Source organism: Thalia democratica, chromosome 1, assembly GCF_965202585.1.
Source record: "Thalia democratica chromosome 1, ktThaDemo2.hap1.1, whole genome shotgun sequence".
In the NCBI taxonomy this organism is placed as follows: Eukaryota; Metazoa; Chordata; class Thaliacea; order Salpida; family Salpidae; genus Thalia; species Thalia democratica.
This window is the reverse complement of record NC_139165.1, coordinates 49,782,877-49,809,699: the sequence shown is the minus strand read 5'-3', so window position 1 is coordinate 49,809,699 and position 26,823 is coordinate 49,782,877. Positions and strand designations below refer to the sequence as shown.

Here is a 26,823-nt window from a genome sequence, read left to right as displayed (position 1 = left end):
TACTTCTAATGTAATTCATTTATAACACTATAGTTAGTTATTTTTTCTTTTGAATAAACTGTAATAATAGTAAAGTTAAATCTTACTAATTAAAAATTTTAAATTAGTACACCATGTGAATAAGTTTTATTGTAGTTATTATTTGTTATTAATTTGCTTCTTAATAAGTATATATTTTTTTCTTTGCATGAGCGTAACTTTTGCACACAGGGTCACTTTTGCACTAGTGGACAATGTTCTAGCAATTCTTTAAAAACACAAGCGTCACTTTAGCACAAGGGGAAACTTTTTGACAGAGTCACTAATGCCTGGAGGCTCACTTTTGCGGAAGAGTAAAATAGGTATATAAATAAAAAGAAAAAAATTGTAAAAAAAAAACAAGAATTAAAATGATAAGATCAATTATGTTAAAAAATAAAATAAAGACCAACCGAGGGTAAGGGTTAGTGGTAACAGTGATAAAAATATATATACACACTTAATGAAAATCATTAATCAAAAAAAGTAGTATTTAAAAAAATATATATAAGAAATAAATTATAAAAAACAAAAAAAATCATAAAATAAAAGTTTACTGACCGAGGGTTAGGGGTAATAGTGAGAATAAATAAACTCAAGTTAATAAAAAAAAAAAAAAATTCCACCTGTGCAAAAGTGATACTGTGAAAAAATGTCCCATTGTGCTAAAGTGCGCTTGTGCAAAAGAGTTGCCGTGCAAAAGTGGCCCTGGGTGCAAAAGTGTCCCATTGTGTTAAAGTGACGCCGTGCAAAAGTGACACCCATATGTTTTTATACCTATGAAAAACTTGTATTTTTCTTCAATTTTCTAAACAGAAAGAGCTTAAACTTATATAAGAACTTATTTTTTATAACCTAGTCTTGATACTATTGAAAAACTTTAACATAAATTATAATTTAGATATGTAGTTAATTTTCTCATAAAGAACAAAGTGTTTTATAATAGTTTCTCAATATATATTTATTTTTAATAGTGGTCCCTATAGTATAGTGGTCCTAATAACGGCTTTGAAAACTATCTGAGTTGAACGTTGCAAGATTGGAACCGATTGCAAACACATATACTAAAAATAAATTTACCTTAAACACTTAAAATTAATAACTAAAACACTATTTTGTCTGTAAAAATTATGAAACTGAACAAAAATAAAAATATATTTAACTAATGTTATATTTTCAAAAAAAAATTATGGTAAAGAAACATTAGTCTCAAACTCTACCCCTTCTAACAATAAGCGTTTTCTGGGTAAAGTGAGTGTTAAGAATGAACTTATTTTCCTTATTCAGTTATAAAGGGAAATTTAACTTTATCTCCGGAGTAAGACTTGATAAACAAAAGGTTACACCAGGTCCTTAGAACCAAAGTTTTTAAATCCATTTTTTGTGATTCAAAATACAATAAAGTTTACATGATATAATTATAAACTAAAGTTCAAATTTATTTTTTTTACTTGATAAGGACATAAAGTAAATTTCAAAACTTACTAGTTTATTGAACAACAAAAAAAGGGCTTAAAATATTTGGTCCTAGGACCTGATGCACGGAAAAACCTTTCGCTTATCGAGTTGTACCTCACTTGGATACCTTTTAACATCTTGCCAGGACTTTTACAACAACTCATAACAATTATAGTTATGAGAATTAGAAATTATAATTGAGCTATAACTACAAGTACTAAATGTTTATTTTAAATTTTAATAAATTTAAGCACATACAAAGAAAAGTTAGTGATATTATTAAAGTATAGTATGATTTACAGCTTTTGTTTACTACTCATGTTTATTCTTACTTATATACTTAAAGATGAGATATATGTTTTTCTTTTTCACAGCATTTTTACCACTTCTCCCTTTTTATGTTATTATGGAACTTTATATTGCATTTTTCATGGTTGTTCTTGTAAAACAAGCAACATGAAAAATGTGAACGTACATGATCTTAAAAATTTATATCTAAGGGGAGGAGACAGTGTGGTGCCCATGGTAAACTATAGTTTCCATAGTCTAGCATGGGCAGAAATCGGTATAAAAAAGAGTGCACACTAATTTCTTCTTTGAAAATAATTTTGCTTTGAGTTAATTTAAATAACAATACTTTGAAAAAAAATTAATTAATAATAATATTGATTTTTCATTGATCTTAAGTTTCTTTTTATTGTTTTAATTAAAATTGCTCAAAAATGTTATAAAACGTATGGTGTGAGGCTTAATGACCAAAAAGTCTTTCTCCACACTAATCTGTTGACCATAGTTGTGAGTGTTCACATTTTTCTTCTCTCTTTAATGTCTTGTTTCAAAAAGGTTATTTTATATTATCCTGATGGCAAAAGGGTCCTAATGACGGCATTGAAAACTTTCTAAGTTGAACGTTGCAAGATTGAAACCGAGTAATCAACACATCTACAAAACAATTAAAATTAATAAATGAAAACGGAAATAAAAAGAGTATTTTCTGTTCATATTTATTAAGTTGCAAATGGTACCTGAAAACTAATAACAATCTTGCTAAATTAGTTCATATGACAAATTTTAATAAGCAACTTATTAAATAATTTAACTGGATTCAGTATAATTAAATACAATTGTATATTGCAAAAATTTTGCAAGGTAGACTATGATCATTTTAAATAAATATCAAGTAATTCAGACTTAAGTTTTATTTTGGGGAAACTTATTTAGTACTAAAATGTTAAATTTTTTTATAAGTGTAGTATAGTAGCCAATCAAACTAAATATGTACAGTAAACGTTATTTTTATTTTATCCTTTTCTGTCATTGCTGACATTGCTGTCCGATTTATATGTAAAAAATATTCTTTTTTATTCAAATAGAAAAAAAAAATATTTTGCATGAAGAACGGACTTTTGTGATTAATGGTTCAAATTTTAACTAACTTATATTTGTATAGTAACCAGCCAATTTAATTTGCACTTTAAACACAGCCCGAAATTTCAAACTTAATTGGTTTTTTTAAACTTGAAAAAGTATTGTCTTTAATCCATTAGAGTTGAATTTTAGCCTTTTATTATTTTTTTAGCGTGTAAATTTCATAAAAACTTTCGATGAATATGTTTTTGGTTTTGCTTGTTCGAAGATCATACTACGTTACATTGTTAAACTTCTAATTTGTAGTTAATTAATAAAGTTTTTTGAAAGTTATGGCGACTATTTGATTTGTTTTTAATGTTGAAAAGAACGTGTCAACAACAAAAAGGGTCTTCTAGAACCAAATAATAAACTACTTTAACAAACACGCTTTTAAAAAAGTCCAGTTTTAAGTATATACAAAATGCATTACTCGTCATTATTGTCGTTGACTCGTTGAGTATTAGTAATTTTTGCATTAATTTTTTATAATGGGATGTTTAGTATGATTATTAAAAAATTAGGTTTTCATTGCTAGAAAATTATATCTAGTAGGAATGCCAATAACCATATATCATACGTTAAAATAACAAACTTATAGTTTTTATTTGTTTTGTACGTTTAATTCAATTAAACTTTAAAGTTAATTCAATTTTTTTTTTATTAACAATTGCTAATAAAATTTAAAACTTTGAATTAATTATTCTCCTTGTATTTAAGCTGAGAACTTTTATTGTCATGTTTAAAGTAAAAAGTACACAAACTTTAAAGTTAATAAAAAAAGAAATAATGCAGAAAATTTAAACTTTTACTGTTATTCATTGTATATACTTATATTTTTTAATTACGCAGCTAAAAATAAGTGTTATAAAAAACTTAAAAATTCTAACACACGTAATGCTTTAATAGTATTTTTGCTAAACTATTAATTGAAAAAACATTATAATACATAGACAAAAATAATAGTGGTTGTAATTTTAGGAAAAAAGTAATGTCCATTAGCTTCAGTTTATAATCCGGATATCACATAAATTACATTCAGATTAGGTGCACCAACTCATATCTAAAATACTTTTTTCAGTTCTCAATGAGTTTAGCTACATACCGCCGTATAGTATAGTGCTTCAACTATTATGACGCCATTAAGATTTATTTTGAATACCTTAAATAAAGCTGAATAAAAAAGTATGTGTTTAAGGGCAAAAGTAGAAGCTGATCTGTAAGCTAAAATTTTATAAAATTTATTTTCTTTCAGAAACGTATGCCCCTTTTCTAAATGAAATTTTATTCAAGCTTTCATTGATTTTTCCACAATTAAGTAAGTATAAAACTATGGGCTTAAAACATAAATAAATACCCGTGATTATATTTAATGAATAAGTGTTTTTTTATCGTTTAATTAAGATATAATCTATCATATAAAAATTGGAAATGTAGAACATGGAACCAAAGTTGTTTATGGAAAGTCAAAGATATTACTTATTTTTATGTGTAAAAATTGTAGCTCGTTTACTTGTTATGTTTGAAAAAAAATTAGGTAAGTTTATTGACATAATATGAATACGATAACTTTGTATACAGATATTGTATATACTTTAAAAACTAGATGGTTGTTCAATAATTAAAACAGGTATTTTCTGACTGTATTTAAAACACAAAACCCGCATAAAACTTTATTGTTGTGATACTTTAACACACCAAAAATTATCAGGTTATCTCGTTACAGGGATGTTATTAAGGGGTAATAGGATTATTATAGTATATTAATACAACAATCAAAACAACACTTATATTTATTTACATAAACTAAACAACACAAAGATACAATTACATCACTCTATACGAGAACTAAAGTTAAACACACAAGAAAATATTAGTTCTTAAATCTAACGTGTTTAAAATGCATTTTAACTTAAAGCACACTTGCCGAAACTGCTACTGCACTGTAATTGCAAGTCAAATTCCGTTTTATAAGCACTAAAAAACAAATGTAACTCCTTTAAGTAAACAATATTGTTTATTGTTTTAGAAAATTGTTTTAAGAGTTATAAAAATTGTTTTGCAAAAGCTTGTTTTGAGAATAATGAAAATTGTTTTTATTATTACAAAAAATTCCATATTTATTCACGAGCTTTAAAATATTAAAATGAGATGCTAATATCATTACAAGGTAACAGTTTTAGAAACAAGAAAAGACTATATTGTAAATTTTTGTAGTAAACACCGTGCACATGATAAGCTAATGTTTGTTTTTTTATTCTGTATATACTTTCTTTTCAAAAATATTCTTATACTCACTGAAATAAAGCAGTGGAGTGGTACAATTAACAAGTAAAATTGTTTGTGTTTTCGCAAAACAATTTTCTTTACCGGACAAATAAAACATATTAAATTCTTTAAAAACATTCTATTAACCATGTAAAATATTTATTTGTATGTATGAAAACAACTACGTTCAAACAAAGGAAGAAAAAACCAAAAACTTTATGATATGAATAAATTCTGAACTTAAATAATATTTAAAGTTAGAAACGTTTTTACTTTGATCTAATCTGTATAAAGAAAAAAAATGTTAAACTATTTTTAAGCAATAGTTTAACAAAAAACTAAATATCAAACTTAAACAATTTTCACAGCAAACAAACTCAAAGGCAAAATATCAGAACACAAGTATTTTAGAAAATTAAACATTTGCAATAAAAAGCTGGTATGCTAGCATATTATACCACCACCTAAATCAAGACATTAGATACGTATATTTTGAAAAAGAAGCGCAATAACGAAATAATTATTTTGAACTAATAATGCTTTATTTCTAATTGGGAAAGCATACAAAAAGTAAGTTTTACAAAGCTCAAAACCTAAAATGTGTTGGCATTAACGAAAAACTCAAAGCATCATTGCACAACTAATATTAGTAGAATTCATTTTATGGGTTTATTCTTCAACTAATTATTCAAAAACATGTTTAAAACACTCATCAAAATATGCTAGTCAGTTTTAATAATAAAGCTGCTTTTAAATTAGAAACATTTTAGTTAAATTACAAAACAAATATTATTAGAAAAGGTTGTTATAAATTATCAATCTTCACCAAATATTTTTATAAACTATTTTTTACTAAAATGAAACAATAGAAGAGGAATTTTTTTAAACTGCAATATAACGACACTATTTGAGGCTAATGTTGCTGCGAGTCAAAAGTAAATCATCCAAATCAGGAAAGACGAAACTGAGCAAACAATCGATTAGGTGATACACCAAATGTCTGTTTATTGAGGCATTTTGAATGCTGTTTAAAACATTTTGTAGACCCTTACAGTACTCTTCTTCGCCGATACGGCCAGCAATTATAAATTCAGGAAACAGTTTCTTTAGAACACCAAGAGTTTCCTGTTCACTTTTGTGGGTTGTGTTTTCTTCTTCGCTTGTGGATACCCATTCGCCTTTTTCGTTCCATAATGTCGACTGAAGTTTCTGCAAAATAATTTTAATTTTTAATCTGTTTATACTACTAATATTCGTTAGTTAGTTATCATTTAAATAGCAAACTAATCTTTATTAGCTCATTTATAATACATTTTTATTTGAAAACAAATAATCAAATGACAAATGGAACTATAAACTAACAAACTTTCAGCAACATGATGATACTGTAGATATAAATGTTAAAAGTATTTTGAAACTTGGTAAGTTAAATTTTAAAAATTTAAGTGTTAAGTAAATAAAAACGTTGTTTTTTTTTACTCTAAATTTATATTTCAAAAACATATGTATAATACAATCAAAAATAAAACTAAAAAATACTATATTTACTTATACATACTTATCATAAGAAAAATATATATATCTTTTTCTTATCAAATAAGAAACCGAATTTTAATACTTTATTTTGTTTAATAGTTTCTTTGCTACTTGAAAACAATACAGAAAAAATGCTAAAAATTGTGTGTTTTTTAACACTCAATTATTATTTTTAACTAATATAGTAATCAAATTATCTCTTTTTAATAAAATTTTCATTTTACATGAGATAATAATACAGTATTACATTACTATTTATAATTTAATTTGTTTGAAATAAAAGTTTACGTTTCAACTTAAATATGTTTTGTTCTAATTCATTTTATAAGAAACCAAAAATAAAATGTATCTGCATAAAAGAAACTAATACAAAATTTATATTTAAATTATTGCAACTTAAGAAAATTTTCAAAAAAAGTACACAAATAAATATTTATCGGTATATAAACAAAGCAAAAAACTGCTTTTAATCAAATAAGTAATTATGCTACTATTATAAGTGATAACAACATGTTCCAAACCAATATACAACTAAATTACAGATGTTATTAATCACGTTTTATTTGTTATTTTTACTAAAATTTACAAAATTATTAAATTAAAAAGTTTTTACTTTAATTTTAAAAACTTACTTCAATATAATATGACCATTTTTTCATAGAGGTAAGATTTTCTACTGTGTCATTAGAAATGCTTTGCAAGTACTTTCCTAACAACATGTACACTAACGTCTGTTCACCTTTGTTTATTGACCATACTGTTCCTAAGCATCGACATATAAGTACTGAAAATTATACTCAATAAAGTACTATAAATAAGTATATCATATACACTGAATAAAAAAACTTTAAAAACATGTAACAGGGTTGCCAAATTTTTTTTAGAAATTTCTTCCAGGTATTCGTAATTACAAGTTTTTGGGCTCTACTTGTAGTATAAAATTAAGTTTAAGGTATAAAAACTGTCTTAATTAGTAAAAAAACATGGAAAAGATATTGTAAAGCTACTTTAAATGTGTTATTAATAAAAAATTTATAATTAAAAAAAAACACTATCTATATGACAGATTTTTTGTGTCAATTCCAAATTTCATTACTTTACATGTAAAATCATTTTAAAATTTCAGGTTTTTTTTGTTATTTTTGTCCAAAATTTCTCAAAATACAAGTTATTTGCCTAAGTTGTTAAATTACATGCTTTTCCAAGACTCCAGGTTTTTTGGCAACCCTGATGTAATGTTTAAAGACTGTTACCGTAATAAAGTTTAACAGGTTTTACTACTTTTCAACTACCTTATAACCTTTTAGTTATTCTTTCAATCTTATACCTTGTCATTAATATTTCTATTAAATTGCATCTTTAAAATAAAGTATTTTACTTAAATTAAACATAAAAACAACATATGTTCTTAAAAATACCAACCAGCTTAGAGCATTTATTAGAAAATTCTTAGGATATAATAAGCAAAAATTTATTGTAAACTTTTGACTAAATTTATTTTAACTGCATTTAGTATATGTACTGTACTACTTAAAACTTTTTATTACAAACAAGACAAATAAAGTACTGTAGTATTTTTCAGTACATATATATATATATATATGTATATAGCAGGGGCGTAGCGTGGGGAGGGACGCTGGCGCATGCGTGCCACCCAAAAAAAAAGAGGTAAAAAAAATGTAATATCTTTATTCTTTATTGATTTTTTTTTCTGATTAATTTGCCGTTTTTCAACTAAGTTTTTCTAGTATTTGAAAAGTAAAACGAAATTTCAATACTAATTAGTAACAAATTAGGGAAATTACCCAGTATACTGATTCGGTGCGTGATTTCAAATGTGCACCAATGTTGATGCAAAACTCCATAAGGAAAAATTTTATAACTTCATTAACTTCATAAGAATTTACACTCAAACAGTACGCAACCAGTTAGTGCACCGCAGTAGTATAACCTTATGAGAGAATTTTCTACAAGGACAAATGCTAACATTTTGTTAGCAAACCATAAAGCTAAACCTGTTTTATAGTGATAATGATTCAAGAATAAACAAATAGTAGCAAAAATAGCATTTAATAACTGCTAATAAAATAAAAATAAATTGATAATAAGAACAAAATATATTAACAACATAATTTAAAAGATAAATAACAAAAAAAAATAATAAAACAAATAATAAATAAACAGTTCATACTGTGAATGAAGTTTTAATCTCACTGTACAAATATTATTCTTTAAATTACCCTTAACTTAAAATTTTTATTAAAAGTAGTTTCTTTTTTTATTAAGATAACAAACAAATCAAACTTTGCTATTCTATCAGCCATTAAGTTAAAAAATTAATCAATTTTTGTAGCAAGTTATTTTAAAATTTATTCAGTCACATCATGAATAATATTATAGTAACTTGTAAAACAGATTTTTTACAATCAATATTTAGTCTTAAAGACTTATTTGATTAATTTTAAATTTAAATTTATTTAATTTTAAATCAAGTTTAAATGGTATTTAAAAAAAAATTCTTTCTACCCACTGTTTGTAGTATTTAAAAAATGCTATTCCCTAAAGATCATAGAAAAACTGATCTAGAGATAAGTGAAAAGCTATATTTCTTGTGAATTTTTAAAAGCATTGAAAAGGTTGACCTTCAAAAATTTATTTTTTTAACTTTTTGTTTTGTATCAAAAACATTTAGTAAAATCTTTCCACACACTAAGGATAACTCAAGATTCTATGAAGTTTTGGAAAACTTTAGTATGACTCAGTTAAAAGCAGGATAATTTTTTTAATTTTTTATAAAATTAAGTATTTTTAAGCTCAGGCTGACTAAGGATATATTTGTTTTTTTTGTTAACTCAGGGTAGATTAAGTGGTTTTAAAAGCTTTTTTTAACAGCAGCCTAGTTTCTATTAGTTTAAAAACAATAAAAAATATCTTTAAAAAAATTTAAAATGCCTATGATGACACATGATGTTTTTAAACTAACTCAGGATAGTTATTATGACTCAAAGAGTGGCAAGGCAATCCTGATAGCTTCAAAGTTGGTTGTTTTTTGAAAATTTGTTTTATAAAACTAAATAAAAAGTAAAAATCTGTTTTTATTAATTTTTAGATTATTATTAGAAAAAAATATGCAAAGTAGTATTGTATGGAATGTTGCAAGTCTAAAAATATGTCAGATAGGAAAACTATCTGAAGCTAAAAAACTTGAATTGAAAAATAGCAGACCAACACCAGATATTGCTATTACTCAAGACTGCAGTTCAAGTGGTATAAAATTTTAATTTTTGTTTATATTTCAGATTTTCTTCATTTGTTAAGATATATTTTTACAGTTTTATATTGTAATATAGCCAAAAATGTAAAAGTTAAAACAAAAAAAAAACTAGCTCTTTAGATTCAAAACTTTTAATTTAAATACTGAAATTTTAACATTTTTATATAAAAGATAGAGATAGTATATTAAAAGCTGCAACAAACTAAAAGTATGAGTTATTTTAAGTTTAATACAATTCTTTTTTGCTTATATAAAATAGATATTGAACATTATTTAGAAATTGCTCAGAGAAAAATGTTTTGATGTATTAATTGTTGTACTTAGTTGACTATTTATTTGTAGTTTAAGGCCATAGGGGGGTAAGCCATGTTTTTTAGAAGTTGATATTATTTTATAGATTTTTTTAAAGCTTTAAGATACTTTTTGTTGTTTTAAAAAAATCGATTTTTTTTTTAGATATGAACAGTCAAAGTCGGGCCGCATAATAGGTTCCCTATGGGAAGGGAAAACTAAAACAGCGAAAAAAGGCTAGTTTGTTTAAAATCTATCTACTAATACTTTTTTCAAGCAATCTTCTTCAAACTTTAACAGTTTAATCTTTACAGGGTTGCCACTCTTTGAGCCAAAAAATCTTCCCTGAGTGACCAAAAATTTCCCTGAGTAACCTTAAATTTCCCTGAGTTTCCCTGAGTATTTTTCAAATCTTAAAATTTTTTTTTTCTCTTCTAACACAAATTATTAATACCTCATTCTCATTTTTCTTCTTTAATAATAAAAGGAAGGTTGTATGTGTATGCTTCTGCATTAAATTTATGAAAAAATCTGTTTTCAAAAACTCAATCTTAAAAGGTTTAAACCAATTAAAAATTAAAAACTAAATTTTTGCACGACAATAATGTGCAAGCTGCAGGACCCTGTGTTAATAAGTTGAGGTAGACCTGAAGCCTCTCTATCAAAGTTAACTTTTTTTTGCAAGAGCAACGTTCACATTTGGTCCATCCATTGAAATTTGGGTCAAATTTTTTAGGTTTAACTCTTGAATTTCGGTCAATAGGGCTTTTTTTAAATTATCTGCAGTACAGTGACCTAAAAATGCTGAAGTAAAATATTGACAGTGTCCTTTTTTTTTCTTCATGCATCTCACCACCAAATCTAGTTGAGTTTTTTGCAAGATTTTATTGAAACACTCATCAAATGAAATGGAATAAAAAGACGAGCATAAAACTGTTTCTTTTAAGACATCTTTAAAAAAAGGGGCTATACCAAAGTTTGTTATATATGAATATTTGGTTCTATTCATGCAGAACTTTTTTGCAATTTCACTATCAGGAAAAATGGTAGTGAATAAAGTGTTATTATCATTGCAAGAGTTTCCTGACCAGTTTTCTTTGGTACACTTGAGAGCCCAATAAATTTCAGCAGCTGTTGAAGAAGTTGCAGCTGATATACTAGTTGAACTATTAGTCCCACCAAAATAAGAAGTAATTGCATTATTTTTACTCTTAGAGGCTTTCAATTTAAGATGTTTTTTCGACATACTGTGCGATTTCAATGCCCTTATACCCATGTTGGATAAGGCCATTGGTGTATCATCACCAGACCACTTACATTTAAACTTCTCTTTGTCTACATCCTCAAGTAACCAATCTTTGAAGTCTTCATGGTTAAGCCAACTTTTTTTAAACAAGGTTTTAAACTGTACTTTACTCATAATACTTAAAAAAGCTTTTAAATTAAATCTGCAAAAAAAGTTGTAAAGTATATTAAAACAACCACACTAAAAAATTAATTACCATTACTGCTACTACTTTTGAAATTATTATTTATAAACAAAAATTTAACCTCTATTTTTTTAACATAAGTAATACAACACTAATCTGTATTCATTTTAATTTTTTTTACTGAAAACAAGTAGTTGTAAACAAATAACAAATAACTTTATTATTTAAAAAATAAGAACAAATAGTACAACATAGTGTTTTTTAAACTACATAAGTAACTAAAAATAAAAAGTTTATTAGAATTTTTCAATGAATAGTTAACAACAACTTTCATTTCTCTAAACTGTTTGATTTTACTTAAGTAAATATAAATTTAAAACTTAAAAAAACTACAATGTTAATACTAAGATTATTGAAGAACTAGCCGCAAGGCTAAAAAAATTCTAAATTACCACTTAAATAATAAAAATTACTACTTTTGAACAAAATATTGAAACTGGATTAACTAAACCTCATTCTAGATCTAGAAAAAAATTTCCCTGAGATTTTCAAAAACTTCCCTGAAATTTAGAGAAAAAATCAAAACTTCCCTGAGTTTCCCTGAGTTAAAAGAAAAATGCCAAAATTCTCTGAGATTCCCTGAGATTTTCTACAGTTTGAAAATTCCCTGAGATTCCCTGAGTGTGTGGCAACCCTGTCTTTATACAATAACAAAAAAACATTACTTGTGAATTGAAAAATTTGTAGTAATTTTTTTATTTTTGAAAAAAAAAGACTAAATCTTTAAATTTTTTATATAAAATTTTTATTTATTTTAATTATCTAAATACTAAAGTACATTTTTTTTCTTGTAATGTAAGGAACATTTTCTAAAATTTGAAGAAGATTGCTTGAAAAATGAAGGAGATAGATTTTTAGTAATTTCTTAAATTTCCGAGAAAATTGACCCCGAAAAAATTGCGGCCCAAAAGTTTTAATTTAAGAATTTTTTTGAGAAAAAAATTTGCGCACCCCCTGACCAAAATACCACGCTACGCCACTGGTATATAGCAGTCAAAGCATGTTTAAGGAAACAACCCAGCAATACCAGGAAGCTATAAGAGAAAGTGGGTACGATCACGAGTTAGCCTATAGCCACAAAAGCGAGAAGGGTAAGAACAAGAAAAGAAGGAAAAGAAATATTTTATATTTCAATGCTCCATTCTGCAAAAGTGTGGCAACACGGGCTGGGAAGCGCTTCCTAGAGATTGTGGACAAAAACTTTACTGAAGACCATCCATATTGTAAAGTTTTTAACAGGAAGACACTAAAAGTGTCCTATTCCTGCATGCCAAACATGAAACAACTTATAATGGCACACAATCGAAAGATGTTAGACACGCAGGACAAAGAGAGGCAAATGTGTGACTGCAAAAAACAAGAATGCCCGGTAAATGGAAGTTGCCTAATGGAAAATATTATATTTAAAGAGACAGTCATAACTGAAAATCAGACCAAGTTTTACGTCGGCTCGACTGGACTATCGTTCAAGAATCGCTACACAAAGCACAAGTACAGCTTCAAACACGAAAAACATAAAAATACGACAACATTATCGCAGTACATTTGGAAACTAAAAAATTACAAGGTCAATTTTAAAATTCAGTGGGATATATTAACAAGAACGAAAAATAAGTATAATTTAAAAAACGGATGTAAATTGTGCAATGCGGAAAAAATCGAAATTTTAAAAGTTAAAAAATCTGAATCTTTAAACAAAAGAAACGAATTACAAACTGGTTGCATACATTATCGAAAACAATTCATCTAAAAACTCTGTTAATAATTTTGTCAAAATTTACTATCTATTCCATTATTACGTAATACCTAATTTTGTATAACTTTATTGCTGTACTTACAAGTTTGCTTTTCATTGAATAAAACTTGGCTGAAGACGCGTATTAAACGCAGAAACAGCTGTCCCAAGCAAAAGTTTATTTTGTGTATTTTAGTTCTGTATATATATATATTAAAGGTTTTATACAAAGTTCTGATCGATAGTGCTCGACAAATCAAATTGGAGCTTAATATTTATTTATTTAATTATATAAAAACTATTAAACATTTATAAAAATATTTAAAAATCACCTTTTTAAACTTTCCTAAAAAGCATAGAATAACATTTACAGCGTATTTCAAATTCAACTAATCGTACAATAAACTGTACCATTACTACGTCATAATTACTATAAAAAATTCTAAAATCGAAATTTCTGTTCACTATTATAATAAACTACAACTCACTGAAGATCACATGAAATTTTACATTTCAATGTGTGAAACAGCTGTTTGAATTATAGTTTTTATATAATTAAATAAATAAATATATATATATAAGCAAAAGTTTATTTTGTGTATTTTAATATTATATACATATATATATATATAAAATAAGGTTAATGTTTAAACTTAAACACTTTCAACTGAGCCCACTTGAAGGGCTTTTAAATAATTTATTAAAATGGCGATTTTAAAAATTCTGGAACATATGTTTCATAAAGCTTTAATTTTTCATAAAGCTTTAATCATCAGCCAGTTAAATTCAAAATAAAAAGCACTGTACTAAACAAAGATACAAAAGTTATGCAAAAAAACAAAAAACAGTATGACGTAATATTGCTCATTTAAATAAGAGGAGCGAATTTATATCGTCTTGTCGACATACGAAAAAGCTTCTCTTAAAACACAACAAATTTTGAAGCATTTTATAGTCAATTAACTGTTGTTTTCGTTAATTTTTAGTTGTTTGATTAGTTAGAAGGTAGATCGATTTTTGTACTGAATATTTGTAATGTACAATATTACGTCATACTGTTTTTTGTTTTTTTGCATAACTTTTGTATCTTTGTTTAGTACAGTGCTTTTTATTTTGAATTTAACTGGCTGATGATTAAAGCTTTATGAAACATATGTTCCAGAATTTTTAAAATCGCCATTTTAATAAATTATATATATATATATTTTGTGTATGTTATTTCTATATATATATATATATATATAATATTAAAATACACAAAATAAACTTTTGCTTGGGACAGCTGTTTCTGCGTTTAATACGCGTCTTCAGCCAAGTTTTATTCAATGAAAAGCAAACTTGTAAGTACAGCAATAAAGTTATACAAAATTAGATATTACGTAATAATAGATAGTTGCTTTTAGACAAAATTATTAACATAGTTTTTAGATAAATTGTTTACGATAATGTATGCAACCAGTTTGTAATTCGTTTCTTTTGTTTAGAGATTCTGATTTATTAACTTTTAAAATTTCGATTTTTTCCGCATTACACAATTTACATACGTTTTTTAAACTATATTTATTTTTCGTTCTTGTTAATATTTCCCAATGAATTTTAAAATTAACTTCGTTATTATTTAGTTTCCAAATGTACTGCGATAAAGTTGTCGTGTTTTTATGTTTTTCGTGTTTAAAGCTGTACTTGTGCTTTGTGTAGCGATTCTTGAACGATAGTCCAGTCGAGCCAACATAAAACTTGGTCTGGTTTTCAGTTATGACTGTAGCTTTACATATAATATTTTCCATTAAGCAACTTCCATTTACCGGGCATTCTTGTTTTTTGCAGTCACACATTCGCCTCTCTTTGTCCTGCGTGTCTAACATCTTTCGATTGTGTGCCATTATAAGTTGTTTCATGTTTAGCATGCAGGAGTAGGACACTTTTAGTGTCTTCTTGTTAAAAACTTTACAATATGGATGGTTTTCAGTAAAGTTATTGTCCACAATCTCTAGGAAGCGCTTCCCAACACGCGTTGACACACTTTTGCAGAATGGAGCGTTGAAATATAGAATATTTCTTCTCCTTCTTTTCTTGTTCTTACCCTTCTCGCTTTTGTGGCTATAGGCTAACTCGTGATCGTACCCACTTTCTCTTATAGCTTCCTGGTATTGTTGGGTTGTTTCCTTAAAAATGCTTTGACTGCTAGAAATCTTCTGGAGGCGGTTATTCACTGCCACCGGTATGTGTTTTAACACATGCTCTGGATGGTTTGACTTGCTATTCACATAAACCGTATGCGCATTTGGTTTTCTATACGGCTTATGACTTTCATTTTGAAGATCTAAAGTAACATCTAAGAAGTCTGTTACAAACAGATTGGCTTCGATGGTGACATCAAAACAAATGTTTTTAAAGACTTTTCTTAGATGTTTGACTTTTCTCTCCATATCTGGTCCCGGTAGAATGTCCACCACTGCTAAACCATCGTCACGGTATATATATATATATATGTAAACTACTAATAATAAAAAATAATACTGAAACAAATTGCTATATGAGGTCAATAGATATAGAAATACGTTTAACGTCGAACATTTTTTCAACACAAGTAATTAAAAACTAACAAGCAATAGACTGCTCATCATTGTTATTCACTCCAACTGCACTTTCGTCACAAGGACCACTGCGAGTCTTCGCTTGTCGCTTATTGGCCAACCGCCTCCCGAGCAGCTCACCGCATTCCGCCCATCTCTCTTCGCTTTTTTGTCCGCCAGAGGTCAGAGTTCTGGTGACGTGACCGAACATCTCGTCCATTTGCGACGTTTTGTGCCAGCTGCCGGTGACGATTCGGCGTATTTTCTGCACCATCTGCGAGTTGTTATTTGACTGGTTGCCGGTGGCTTCTTGGTTGCTGTTGAACTTGTCGCGGATGTTGCTCACCGCTGATATGAACATCTTGTCGATTCTGTTGGTAAGTAAAATTTTATTTTGCAAGGTATGTATATAAATTAGAAATAACTTAAGTTTTGAGAAAAGCTCGAGGCAATTTTTTAAGTAGTATTTATTATTTAAAATAACAAGGTGCTCTGAACTTGTAAATTTTATCTTGGAAACTTTACATATAAAATAACATTGTTCCATTTTAATAAGCAATTATTAAGTTCATTGACAAAATTAAAAAAAAATTATTACAAGAATATATATTTTTTAGTATGGGTCATTAGCTATTAGACAATTTTTTATAACTTCATTAAACTAAAATTCAGTAAAACTTTTTTAATTTAAATGCTATTAAAATATCAACATAATCACTATTTTTGTGCTCTCTAAACAAAAAAGGTCATTATATAACTAATAAACTTTTATTTATTATTGTTTATCATGAAAATATGTTTTAAACTTTTAAAACCTCGGTAAAATTTCTGTTGACTTTCCAACAAATGCAATTCTGGGGTCTGAGTCCAAAGCAAGAAACTCTGAAAGTTCAGGTTGGCACTCGACTACTGGAATGTGGCATAGCTAAAATTTTATTGTTAGGATAACTGTTGTTGCAATTATGTTATTCTTTAAAATTTTAAAATATGAGCTGAAAAACATAGGTATACTAAAAGATATAAACTGAATTAACTTTATAAGTTTTAACCATATCGAATTAATTTGAATTACTACAACTCAAATACAAAAATCAATTATTACCTTTGACTGAAAGTAATGTTTCATCATACTGATATACTAATTTTATTTGGTAAGTATTTTAATAGATATTCTATATGAAATATAGATATAAAAGAGATATTCTAATTATTTAATTTATTATACTTAATTTGAATTTAATACCTATTCAGCGTGGTAATAAATGTCTTACTATAAAAAAATAAACTTCAACTCTGTTACATGGTCTACATACTTTAAAAGGATTTATCAAAAGAGTGATCTCGCCCCCTTAGTTTGGGAACTAGCGTTTTATGACAGTATTTTTTTTCAAACTACAACAACTAGTCTAAGTCAGAGTGAGTAAATACTACACACTGTATAAGTACATATTAAATATACAGAGTTATCGCAATAGGGATAATAAGGGGATATTGTTAACTGCGTGCTCTTGTAGAAGTCAATCATACTATGGTACAAAAGCCTATTTACATTAACAAAAACAAGTGAATAACAATAAACAACTAAAAAGTTAGACTGAAACTACAAATTATAACAAAATAATAAAATCGAAATATATCATACATACTCAGATGCTATTGTTAAACGTTTTAATATATTTTCACTGCATTCCTTCAGAAACGTTCCTGCAGAATAACAAGGTTTAAAACACAGCTTTGCACTAAAAACAACAAAAGAATATCTTAATGCTAATTGGTCATTTATGAGATTTACAAAAGTAGAAAAATAATCAACGCAAAAATAATTATAAAACTAAGCATAATAAATACAAAAGAAAATGGTCAGTTAATTAGACAAATAAAGACACTTTATAATCAAAATGTTTTTGGTTACATAATTACAGTTTATTGTTTAAAAATATTGATTTAGCCTCTAATCTCACTAGGTCAATTACATTATTGAAATGGCTAACTACTCGGAATCTCGATAGCATATAGTTATTGCACAATCTGTGTTCAATCTTGTGCACAATCAAATGTTCCGTTATCGATGGTATTTTTGCAGCATTAATAACTGTTTTTGTCTTTATGTTAGTCTTTTTCTTTCATAAAATTTAATACACACTTAGGTAAATGTTCATTAACTCTTGTTTTAAGATGCCTGGAAGTCTGACCAACATAACTTCTTTAACAGAAGCAGTTAAATCTATATACTACACAACTTTTATCTAGATTGGGTAACGGGTCCTTGAACTCCAATCTTAAAACTGGATTTGAAAAAAACACTACTCTGGGTTTTATCTGATTGTAAATTCATTGTATAAGATCTCTTACTTTCTTCTCAAATAACTGTGATATTTACCCAAACATGATAATTTGTGAACCGCAGGAAACTTCTCCAGTCCAAACAACTTAGGTTTCCTACAACTTTCATCATGTAACTTAATGACTCTCTTAATAAATTTCAATGGATAACCATTTTTCACAAAAGTCTTTTTAATTTTCTCTGTTTCAGAATGAAGTAACTCAGCAGAACAAATCATAAAAGCTCGATGGTTTAACGTCTTAATCAAGTTAAGGGCATCGGGGGTCCACCTTGATTTTTACAAGTTGATCTTATTTTATAGTTTTATTTGAGCTATCAGATATTTTTAACCGCTTAAAAATTAAAAGTAATTTTAAAGATATGAGCGATCAAAGTCGGTGACCTTAATAGGTTACTAATGGAAGGCACAAACTCAAAACGCGAAAAAAGACCATTTCACTAAAAAATTATCTCCTCCTTCATTTTTTAAGCAATCTTCTTAAAATTTTCACAGAAAGTGTATAATTAAATTCTAAAAAGATTGAATTCAGGATTTTTTTTAATTTCAAAAAATAGAATTTTTATTGAAACAAAACTACCTATTTTTTTGTTTTTTAATCTAAAATTTTTGTTTTTTAATATCCTTAAAATTCCAACATTAAAAGTATTTTAAACTATAAAAGGAACGTTTTCTGAAAGTTTGAGGTCTCTAGCTCAAAAGGTGAAGGAGAAGATAATATTCTAGTGATTTTTTAAATTTTTGAGAAAATTGACCCCGAAAAATTTGCGGTCCATATATTTGTATCGGAAACTTTTTTATAAAAATTACAATATCTGAAAAGTTAAACAAGGTATTTCAATTCTATAAAAACTGGCTTGTGGTTTGTACTTCAAGCTTTTATATAAAATCTAACGTTATTTTTAGTATAAAATAATGTTGAACCCATCCCCTATGCCCTTAATTTTTCGTTACTTAGTACAAAGGACTAATAATGCAAGTATGCCCGATAATAATAGTTTTCAGTAGACACTAGTGAGAAATTTTTCTGTACCCCTGGTGATTAGTATATCCAAAAAAGGATTATTATACTTTTGTTAATCTCTTTAATGACTAAATAGCATTAAGATATTATTTTGTTACTTTTAGTGAAAAACTGTGTTTTAAACCTTCTTATTCTGCAGTAACGTTTCTGAAGATATGCAGTGAAAATATATTAAAACGTTTAACAATAGCATCTGAGTATTTTTATATATTTCGATGAAATTACAATATACTGATGTTTGTGTAATTAAAAAAACAATAAAACACAAATAAACGAAAAGATAACTAAAAGATACTTGGAGTTTAAGATAACGAAAAACCTACACTTTATCTTTCTTAACACCCAATAAACGTTACCGTATAACACACTTAAAGACAATAACTAATAACTTAAAACTGCTGGTACGCAAAATTGGGAGTAAAATGCTGTTAAGCTTCCAAAAATTTTATAAACTTTGATGAAAATGCTTGATTTAATTTTACAAAACATTGTTTGAAAAAAAAAGTTAAAAGTTCTAAAAATATAACATTTTAAGTACTAAAAAAACTAAACAATAGCAGAATGTATGATTAAAGTATTTTATTTAAATACAAAGCTAGGATTATTTTAAAAACCGAACATAGAAGAAAAAATTCTATATGAACTTTTTACTCAAATTTTATACTAACATGTCTAAGATATTCTTGGAGAAAGAGTTTCCTTTTTTCAATAAATGCTCTGTCCATATTTCCTTGACCAATCGCCATTGGAAAAGTTTTTGAAGGGCCTTTTATAGACTTCATAGCTTTTTTCAATGCAGGGCTTTTATTTAATAGTCGATCGTGGAGGTTGACAAACTCTCTAAACCTTCTACACACCTAGAAATATTAATACAAGTAACAAATAGATAAGATTTATAGAAACATTTTTAAATGAATAATACATCAGCACTAAACGAACAAGCTTGGATACATTTTTAAATATTGTACTATTATCAGGGTTGCCACTCGTTTTTCAAAAAATTTTCCAGGTTTTCCAAATTTCTTCCAGGTTTTTAAAAGTACACACTTTTAAGTTTATTTTTAGTTTAGAGTTAATTTCTATATAAGAAACTGTGTTAAATAGTATAAAAACATTGAAAAGATACTGTAAAGTTACTTTAAATATGTTTTTAATAAAAAAAATTTTTGATGATGACAAAAAAAATCTTATTTTTATGATAGATTTTTTGTGTCAAATCGAAATTTTACTACTGAAAAAGTTAAAATTATCAAAAGTTTCAGGTTTTTCCAGGTTTTTTGATCAAAATTCCAGGTTTTTCCAAAATTTCTCAAATTCCAGGTTTTTCCAGGTTAATTTTTGCTAAATTGTCGAATTCCAGGTTTTTCAAGGTTTCCAGGTAAAGTGGCAACCCTGTATTATGTAAACACATTTTCTCCGCGAAGTTATTATTGTTGTTGTTTTAAAAGAAAACTGTAATTAAGGAATAAAGATATTATAGTTTACTTCATAAATAAAATTATGATAACTCACATTAAGATAGAATAGAAAATTGTTATTTAATTGTAAATATCTAAAAATGTAGTAATTTCATGTGCAAATATGTTTTATTTTAAATACATGTTACATGGTTAGATTTGATCAAGACTTTTTCAAAATAGTATATCAATTCTAACTTGAAAAACAATAATAAATAACAAGCAGTTAGCCTTACTGAGGTTTTCAGACTGAATAAAAATCTATTTTTAGCAAAATGTAATAAACTTTTAAAAAAACTATGTTGTTCAAAAATTTGACAAATTAAAATTATTAAACCTGTCTATTTTCAAAAGTAAACTCATTTTCTTTCTTTTCCGTCTGATAAGATATTTTATACAAAGTATACTTTTTTGATAGATCATGAACTTCTTGAGTTTCGAGGGTTTCTAAAATTTGCAAGTTTTCAAATCTGCTTGCATTCGGTAGCCTAAGTAATAGTTTATATATTGTATAAGATTTAAAAATTATAATTTCAGACAAAATACAACAAAAAGGTTTAAATTAATATAACTTATAAATTAAGGTTTGGCATGTGTTTTCTAACTTAACTTATAATGATTTTAATAAAAAAATTAAAATAATAATAATAGTTTAAGTACTACCAATTGCTAACAACCAAATAAAAATGTTTTGCATTTCACTTGTACAACACTTCTACTAAGTAGAGTTCAAGATACTCTGTATAACTTTTTAAAGCATTATTAAGCCTGATTAGAAACCCTTTTGGTTCAAGTTACAAACTATTTTCATAGCAAGAAATAAAGTTTCACTCAACAACAACTTATTACCTACTAAATATTCACATGCATTGCATGATTTGAAATTTGTTTACAAACTAAAAGCTTGAAGTTACGTTGATCAGAATTAACTATTTATATGTTATACTTTGTTACCTATATAGTAATGAATTCTTGTAATTTACTAGATTGATTGTTTTTTACTTAGCCTAATAATTTCAAAAACTATATAACTTTATAACTTGAAAAAATATATTTGTTATTAATCATTCCTATTTAAGTAGAATATTTTATTTAATCAGCAATATAAACATGTTTACAGGACTAATGAAAATATTATAAGATGGGAGTATTATTACTATCAAGAAGACACGTAGCTTGGTACGTTTCTGCAAATCTGCAAAAAACGTATACAAATTTGCAAAAAAAAAAAACGCGCTTTTGTTTCAATTCTTTAGCTTTCAGCAAATACCCTGTTTTCTTAGCTTATAGTATTTTTTATACTTAGTTTTGCCCTCCTGATAGATAACTTTGAAATATAAACACTCTTTAGCACTTGTAGTGTCTAAAAAATTAAACAAATCAAATACATTCAAATGGTATACATTTAATTCACTTAGACTATCTTTATCAAAAAGCAATACACTGTAAAAAAATCTATTTAAAAGCTACAGATTTTTAAATGTGAATTAAAAATCATGATCTTTTGTGTTAAAGATTCACTACAACTTCCAAAATGTTTAACTAATTTTCTTCAAGTTTTTATAGTTAACCAAGTAATTAAATTTTAACAATTTATTATTACTGTTTAAATTTATTTTTTTTTACATATAGCTTACTTTAAAATCTTCAAATTAAGTTTTAGTCTTTTTTTTAAGACTTAAACCTCTCTGCTTTAAATTAGATATATTGAAACAAAACTAAGCTAAAATTGATTAAAACCAGAACCTGAACAGTTTTAAAATTCATTTAATAAATGACTTAAAACTTACTTGCAATAAGTGTCTGGTGAACTTTCGGTGGATTTATATTCTTTATTTGGTCCTTGTTCACACGGTATTTGTTTGGTATCTGATAAACTTTTTAAGTTAAGTAAATCTTCTTCAAAATTATCATCTGTAATAGTCTTAACTTGTACGCCAGAATTAGACTGCTCATTTATTACTGCATCATCATCGTCTAATGTATTTTTCATATTTTTTTAATAATAATGTAACTTGTTTTAAATCAAACAATTTAAAGTTCTCGACTTAAATGTCTTTAAGGAGATTTATATCCAATATTTATTTCAACAGTTTATTACAATCAAAACAATGTTTCACTCCTATACTTGCATATAGGAGATCCTCAGTTGTTGTAAATAGGTCTGAAAAAATTTTTTGAACAAAATAAATGGAAGTGAAACAAAAATAAAAACTAAAAACTAATGTTTTAAGAGCAAAAATAAATCTTAAATATACTAAATTTAAGTAAAAAATTTTTTTAGTTTATGTTACGCTTTTAAGAACTTTGTTGGTAAGATACACAAAAAAAAAAAAAAAATATAGTGCTATATACGTTAAAATAGTAAAACATGACTCACATTGAAGTTAGTTGCCAGAAAAAACAAATAGAATACTAAACACAACATTTGCAATTGATAATGCTATAAATTGACTGTTTAAACTTAAAGATAAGAATTTCAAAGTTAGGTTTATGACGTAACTATATTGGCGCACAATTTGAATTAATATACTTTAGTTACAAAGTTAGAAAATTTTTGTTAAATTGCCTTATTGAATAAAGATTGTGTAATCAAAAGTTTTAATTTGGTATCGTGCTTTGGTGTAAATAAAAAAGGAAACAATTTTTACATGGGCGATAAAAACTCTTTACAATTACAAATAATTTAACTTACTAATCAGCGGGTGCTAGTTTAAGTTTTAAAGCAGAGCTTTTGGAAATGTGGACAGTTTGCAAATAGTTCGTACCTCTTATTTAAGTTGACTTTTTTCTTAGCATTGGCTATCTCTATTTTTTCTAAAATACAGGTTTTGCAGATGCTATGTATGCTTTTAATTTCCCCAATGTGGTGAAGGATGCTCCATTTTATGTCGTAGGTGATTTTTTTATGTTTCAAATGCCAAATGTATTTTGCTAGTTCGGTCCCGTTATCTTTATAATTTTTGAAACTGTTGTTGTGGGTTTCTGGCAACTAACTTCAATGTGAGTCATGTTTTACTATTTTAACGTATATAGCACTATATTTTTTTTTTTTTTTTGTGTATCTTACCAACAAAGTTCTTAAAAGCGTAACATAAACTAAAAATTTTTTACTTAAATTTAGTATATTTAAGATTTATTTTTGCTCTTAAAACATTAGTTTTTAGTTTTTATTTTTGTTTCACTTCCATTTATTTTGTTCAAAAAATTTTTTCAGACCTATTTACAACAACTGAGGATCTCCTATATGCAAGTATAGGAGTGAAACATTGTTTTGATTGTAATAAACTGTTGAAATAAATATTGGATATTTTTTTAATCATATAGTTACATAAAAAGTATAAATTCAACATAAACACACAAAGCTTTTAGGAAAATTTATATACATTTTTTTTAAGTAAAAAAGTCCTTTTTTTTTGGTTTCGAACAACTAGATTTTTATAAAAAATAAACAAAACAATGAAAGCAAATAAAAACATTAAAACTTTTGTTTCTAACCTAAAATATCGCAAATAGCCTTGCGTATCCACACAGGATCTGCCAACATGGAAATGAGACTTTCAAGGCAGTTCTTGGCTATCAGCTCGCGTACAACATACAAAGAGGTTCCTGCGAGGTTGTAGTTATTAGGCAGCAATCCCTTCAAAACGACGACTACTATGGACCTCTGATGATTCGTTTGCGTGTCGTTAAGGGACATAGCAAGGTGGCCGTTGAGTTTCTCATAGGCTTCAAGTAAGCAAGTGTCGTCAACGAGCCTGTAAAGATAAAGGCATATTTGCTGTATGTAACTTGCTAAAGTATCAACTAAAAACACTATAACTTAGTGTTGAGAAAAAAGCATGTTTACTAAATATACAACTTCAAATGGTACTTAAAAATTTGTTGAATGGCCAATCGGTATTACGTTTTTAGAAAGTTAGCCAAATATCTACAAAAAAGAAATATTGTTTTATGAGCAAGCAAACTTTTCTTTTATACGTTGCTCGCAAATTCTTTTACATTGTTTGTAACAATCGTAGTGCTTTAAAAACATGGACAAAATAGCTTTGGTAAATAGGTTTCTGTCTATTTTTTCAACTCTATGGCGTAATTGGTTGAAGAAATATTCAAATAGTGAAGAAATTTCTTTGATAAAAGTCTCATCGTAACTAACTGTGTTATACCTAAAAAAATCGAATAAGTTTAAGACGATATAAACAATAAGTGAAATCAAACCTATCAAAAGTGTAAAATATAACACTTACCAGCTCAAAATAAATTCATTAACAATATTCGAAGTTAGTTCACGTAATTTTTGAGTAAGCTTATCATCAAACTTTGTTCTTTCATCAGAATTAAGAAGTAAATAACCGGGTTCAGAATCTAAATAATTATAATAATTTATGTATGTTTTATGACAGTACTATATTTTAATGACCAAAATTAATGCTAACAATAACTTTTTATGACAATTCAAACATAAATTTAAGTTGATAGTCAGTAATAAAAAAAAAACAGGTATTAAAAAATTGGTAGTTTAAATCTTTCGGGTTTTTTACAACTATTTCTACAAAATAAGACTAATATAAAAAGTATGAAAAACCTACCATTTTGAAAGATTGCTTTGAAGATAAAATCGATTGAGCATAGTTTGTTGTTTACAACAGAAAAGTATCCAACAAAAGACGTAAAAATAAAGGCTAGAAGAAAATTTAACACATGCGGTAGTGAAGACAAGTAGTAGACCAGAAGTGTTAGGGATAATAATGTGATGACTAACGTTTCCATTGTATATAGCTGAAACAGCATTAAAATTATACCGAAGCATTACTGTAAAATTCGAACAGATCTAAAAAAAGCTTAACTAATATACATTTTAATATCTCTTTAAGAAATATTTATTTTATTTTAACTACCAGTAAAAACTAACAGCATTTTTTTTTTCAAATTACACAAGTTTTAAATTTATAATAAATCTAAAGACCAACAGTAAAAGCAATTGATAAGGTGTCAGACAAAAACATTATTTTATATTCTTCAAAATTTTTATTAGCATATGTTTTTCAATTATTGTGTAAGATAGTTTTGTGGTATATTGTTTTATTTAATTAGACTTAAAACATTTTAAAAGTATATTAAACTCAAAATACACTCACTTTCTAATATTCTTGTTCATAAAGTACAGTAGAAAGTTGCTCTTCTGTCATTTCTTCGTTCTGGCATTTGTTCATAGCTTTACACAAGTGAATAGCTAAAATGTGCTTGCACTGTAAAGAAAAAAACTTACCTTAATTTTATATACTCATTTTACTCTATAGTACTCCGCTTTATTTTTACACTGCTCTTTATATTAAACTTTTAAAAATGTATAAAAATGTACTTAAAAATAACTTTCTACGAAAATTCTAATTATGAATTTAAAAATAAAGTTTACTATAAAGAAATTAAGAATCATTAAAAGATCTTACTCTTATACAAACTAAGTAGTTTTCGCACCAATAACCTTAAAAGTAAAACCATTCAAAGCTTTTTCTACAAAAAAAATATTAAACTGACCGTTATTAGCTCAGACCTTTTTAGCACACCATAAGCAAAAGACAAACAAGGACAAAACTGAAGAGATACTGGACAAGTGTAAGTTTTTCCCGCAGAGTTTTTAACCTTAGATAGTTATTAAGTAGTATTGTATAAATAAAAATATTTCTTTATAGGTTATATTTTATGTCTAAATACTGTGGCAAACCTTGAGGAGTTATACTACTTCAAACAGCTAAGTAAAATGTACCAACAGTATTTTAAAAACAATTTTAATCAGTCTCGTTTATTTTGTTACAAATTGCTTTAAAAATATAGTTGATTTTTATTAATTTCTATTTTCTAAATTTTATTGTCAAACCTTATTATATATATAAAGTTTTGAGACTAAAAGACTGTTAGTCTAAATAAGCTTTTTTTTAAGTATTTT

At 26.5% G+C, this 26,823-nt stretch overlaps 1 protein-coding gene across 2 annotated transcripts; it reads right to left on the bottom strand.

Moving 5' to 3' along the window:
- Window positions 1-4,667: 4,667 nt before the first annotated feature.
- Window positions 4,668-26,436, bottom strand: LOC145847802 (sorting nexin-19-like). 2 transcript variants are annotated; one of them, XM_082953743.1, is made up of 13 exons: window positions 26,415-26,436; window positions 26,015-26,125; window positions 25,466-25,655; window positions 25,124-25,241; window positions 24,845-25,042; window positions 24,375-24,634; window positions 22,667-22,853; window positions 21,214-21,364; window positions 20,088-20,276; window positions 16,869-16,978; window positions 16,084-16,424; window positions 7,320-7,471; window positions 4,668-6,360 (listed from the first exon to the last, which is right to left on the bottom strand). In XM_082953743.1, exons 3-13 carry the CDS (start codon window positions 25,644-25,646, stop codon window positions 6,055-6,057), a joined length of 2,193 nt encoding a protein of 730 aa, XP_082809869.1. In that variant the 5' UTR covers window positions 25,647-25,655; window positions 26,015-26,125; window positions 26,415-26,436; the 3' UTR covers window positions 4,668-6,054. The 2 variants fall into 2 exon arrangements, with proteins under 2 accessions (XP_082809869.1, XP_082809894.1); XM_082953768.1 differs by having other exon boundaries at window positions 22,667-22,745.
- Between the last annotated feature and the right edge of the window lie 387 nt (window positions 26,437-26,823).

Bases quoted from the DNA above. Each gene is read 5' to 3' on its own strand.
- LOC145847802 (XM_082953743.1), bottom strand. From the start codon at position 25,646: ATGGAAACGTTAGTCATCACATTATTATCCCTAACACTTCTGGTCTAC. The intron at 22,854-24,374 runs GTTAGAAACAAA...AAAATACATTAG, and splicing joins GGCTATTTGCGATATTTTAG to ACGATGATGATGCAGTAATA. The intron at 6,361-7,319 runs GTAAGTTTTTAA...ATTATTTTGCAG, and splicing joins AATGGTCATATTATATTGAA to AAACTTCAGTCGACATTATG.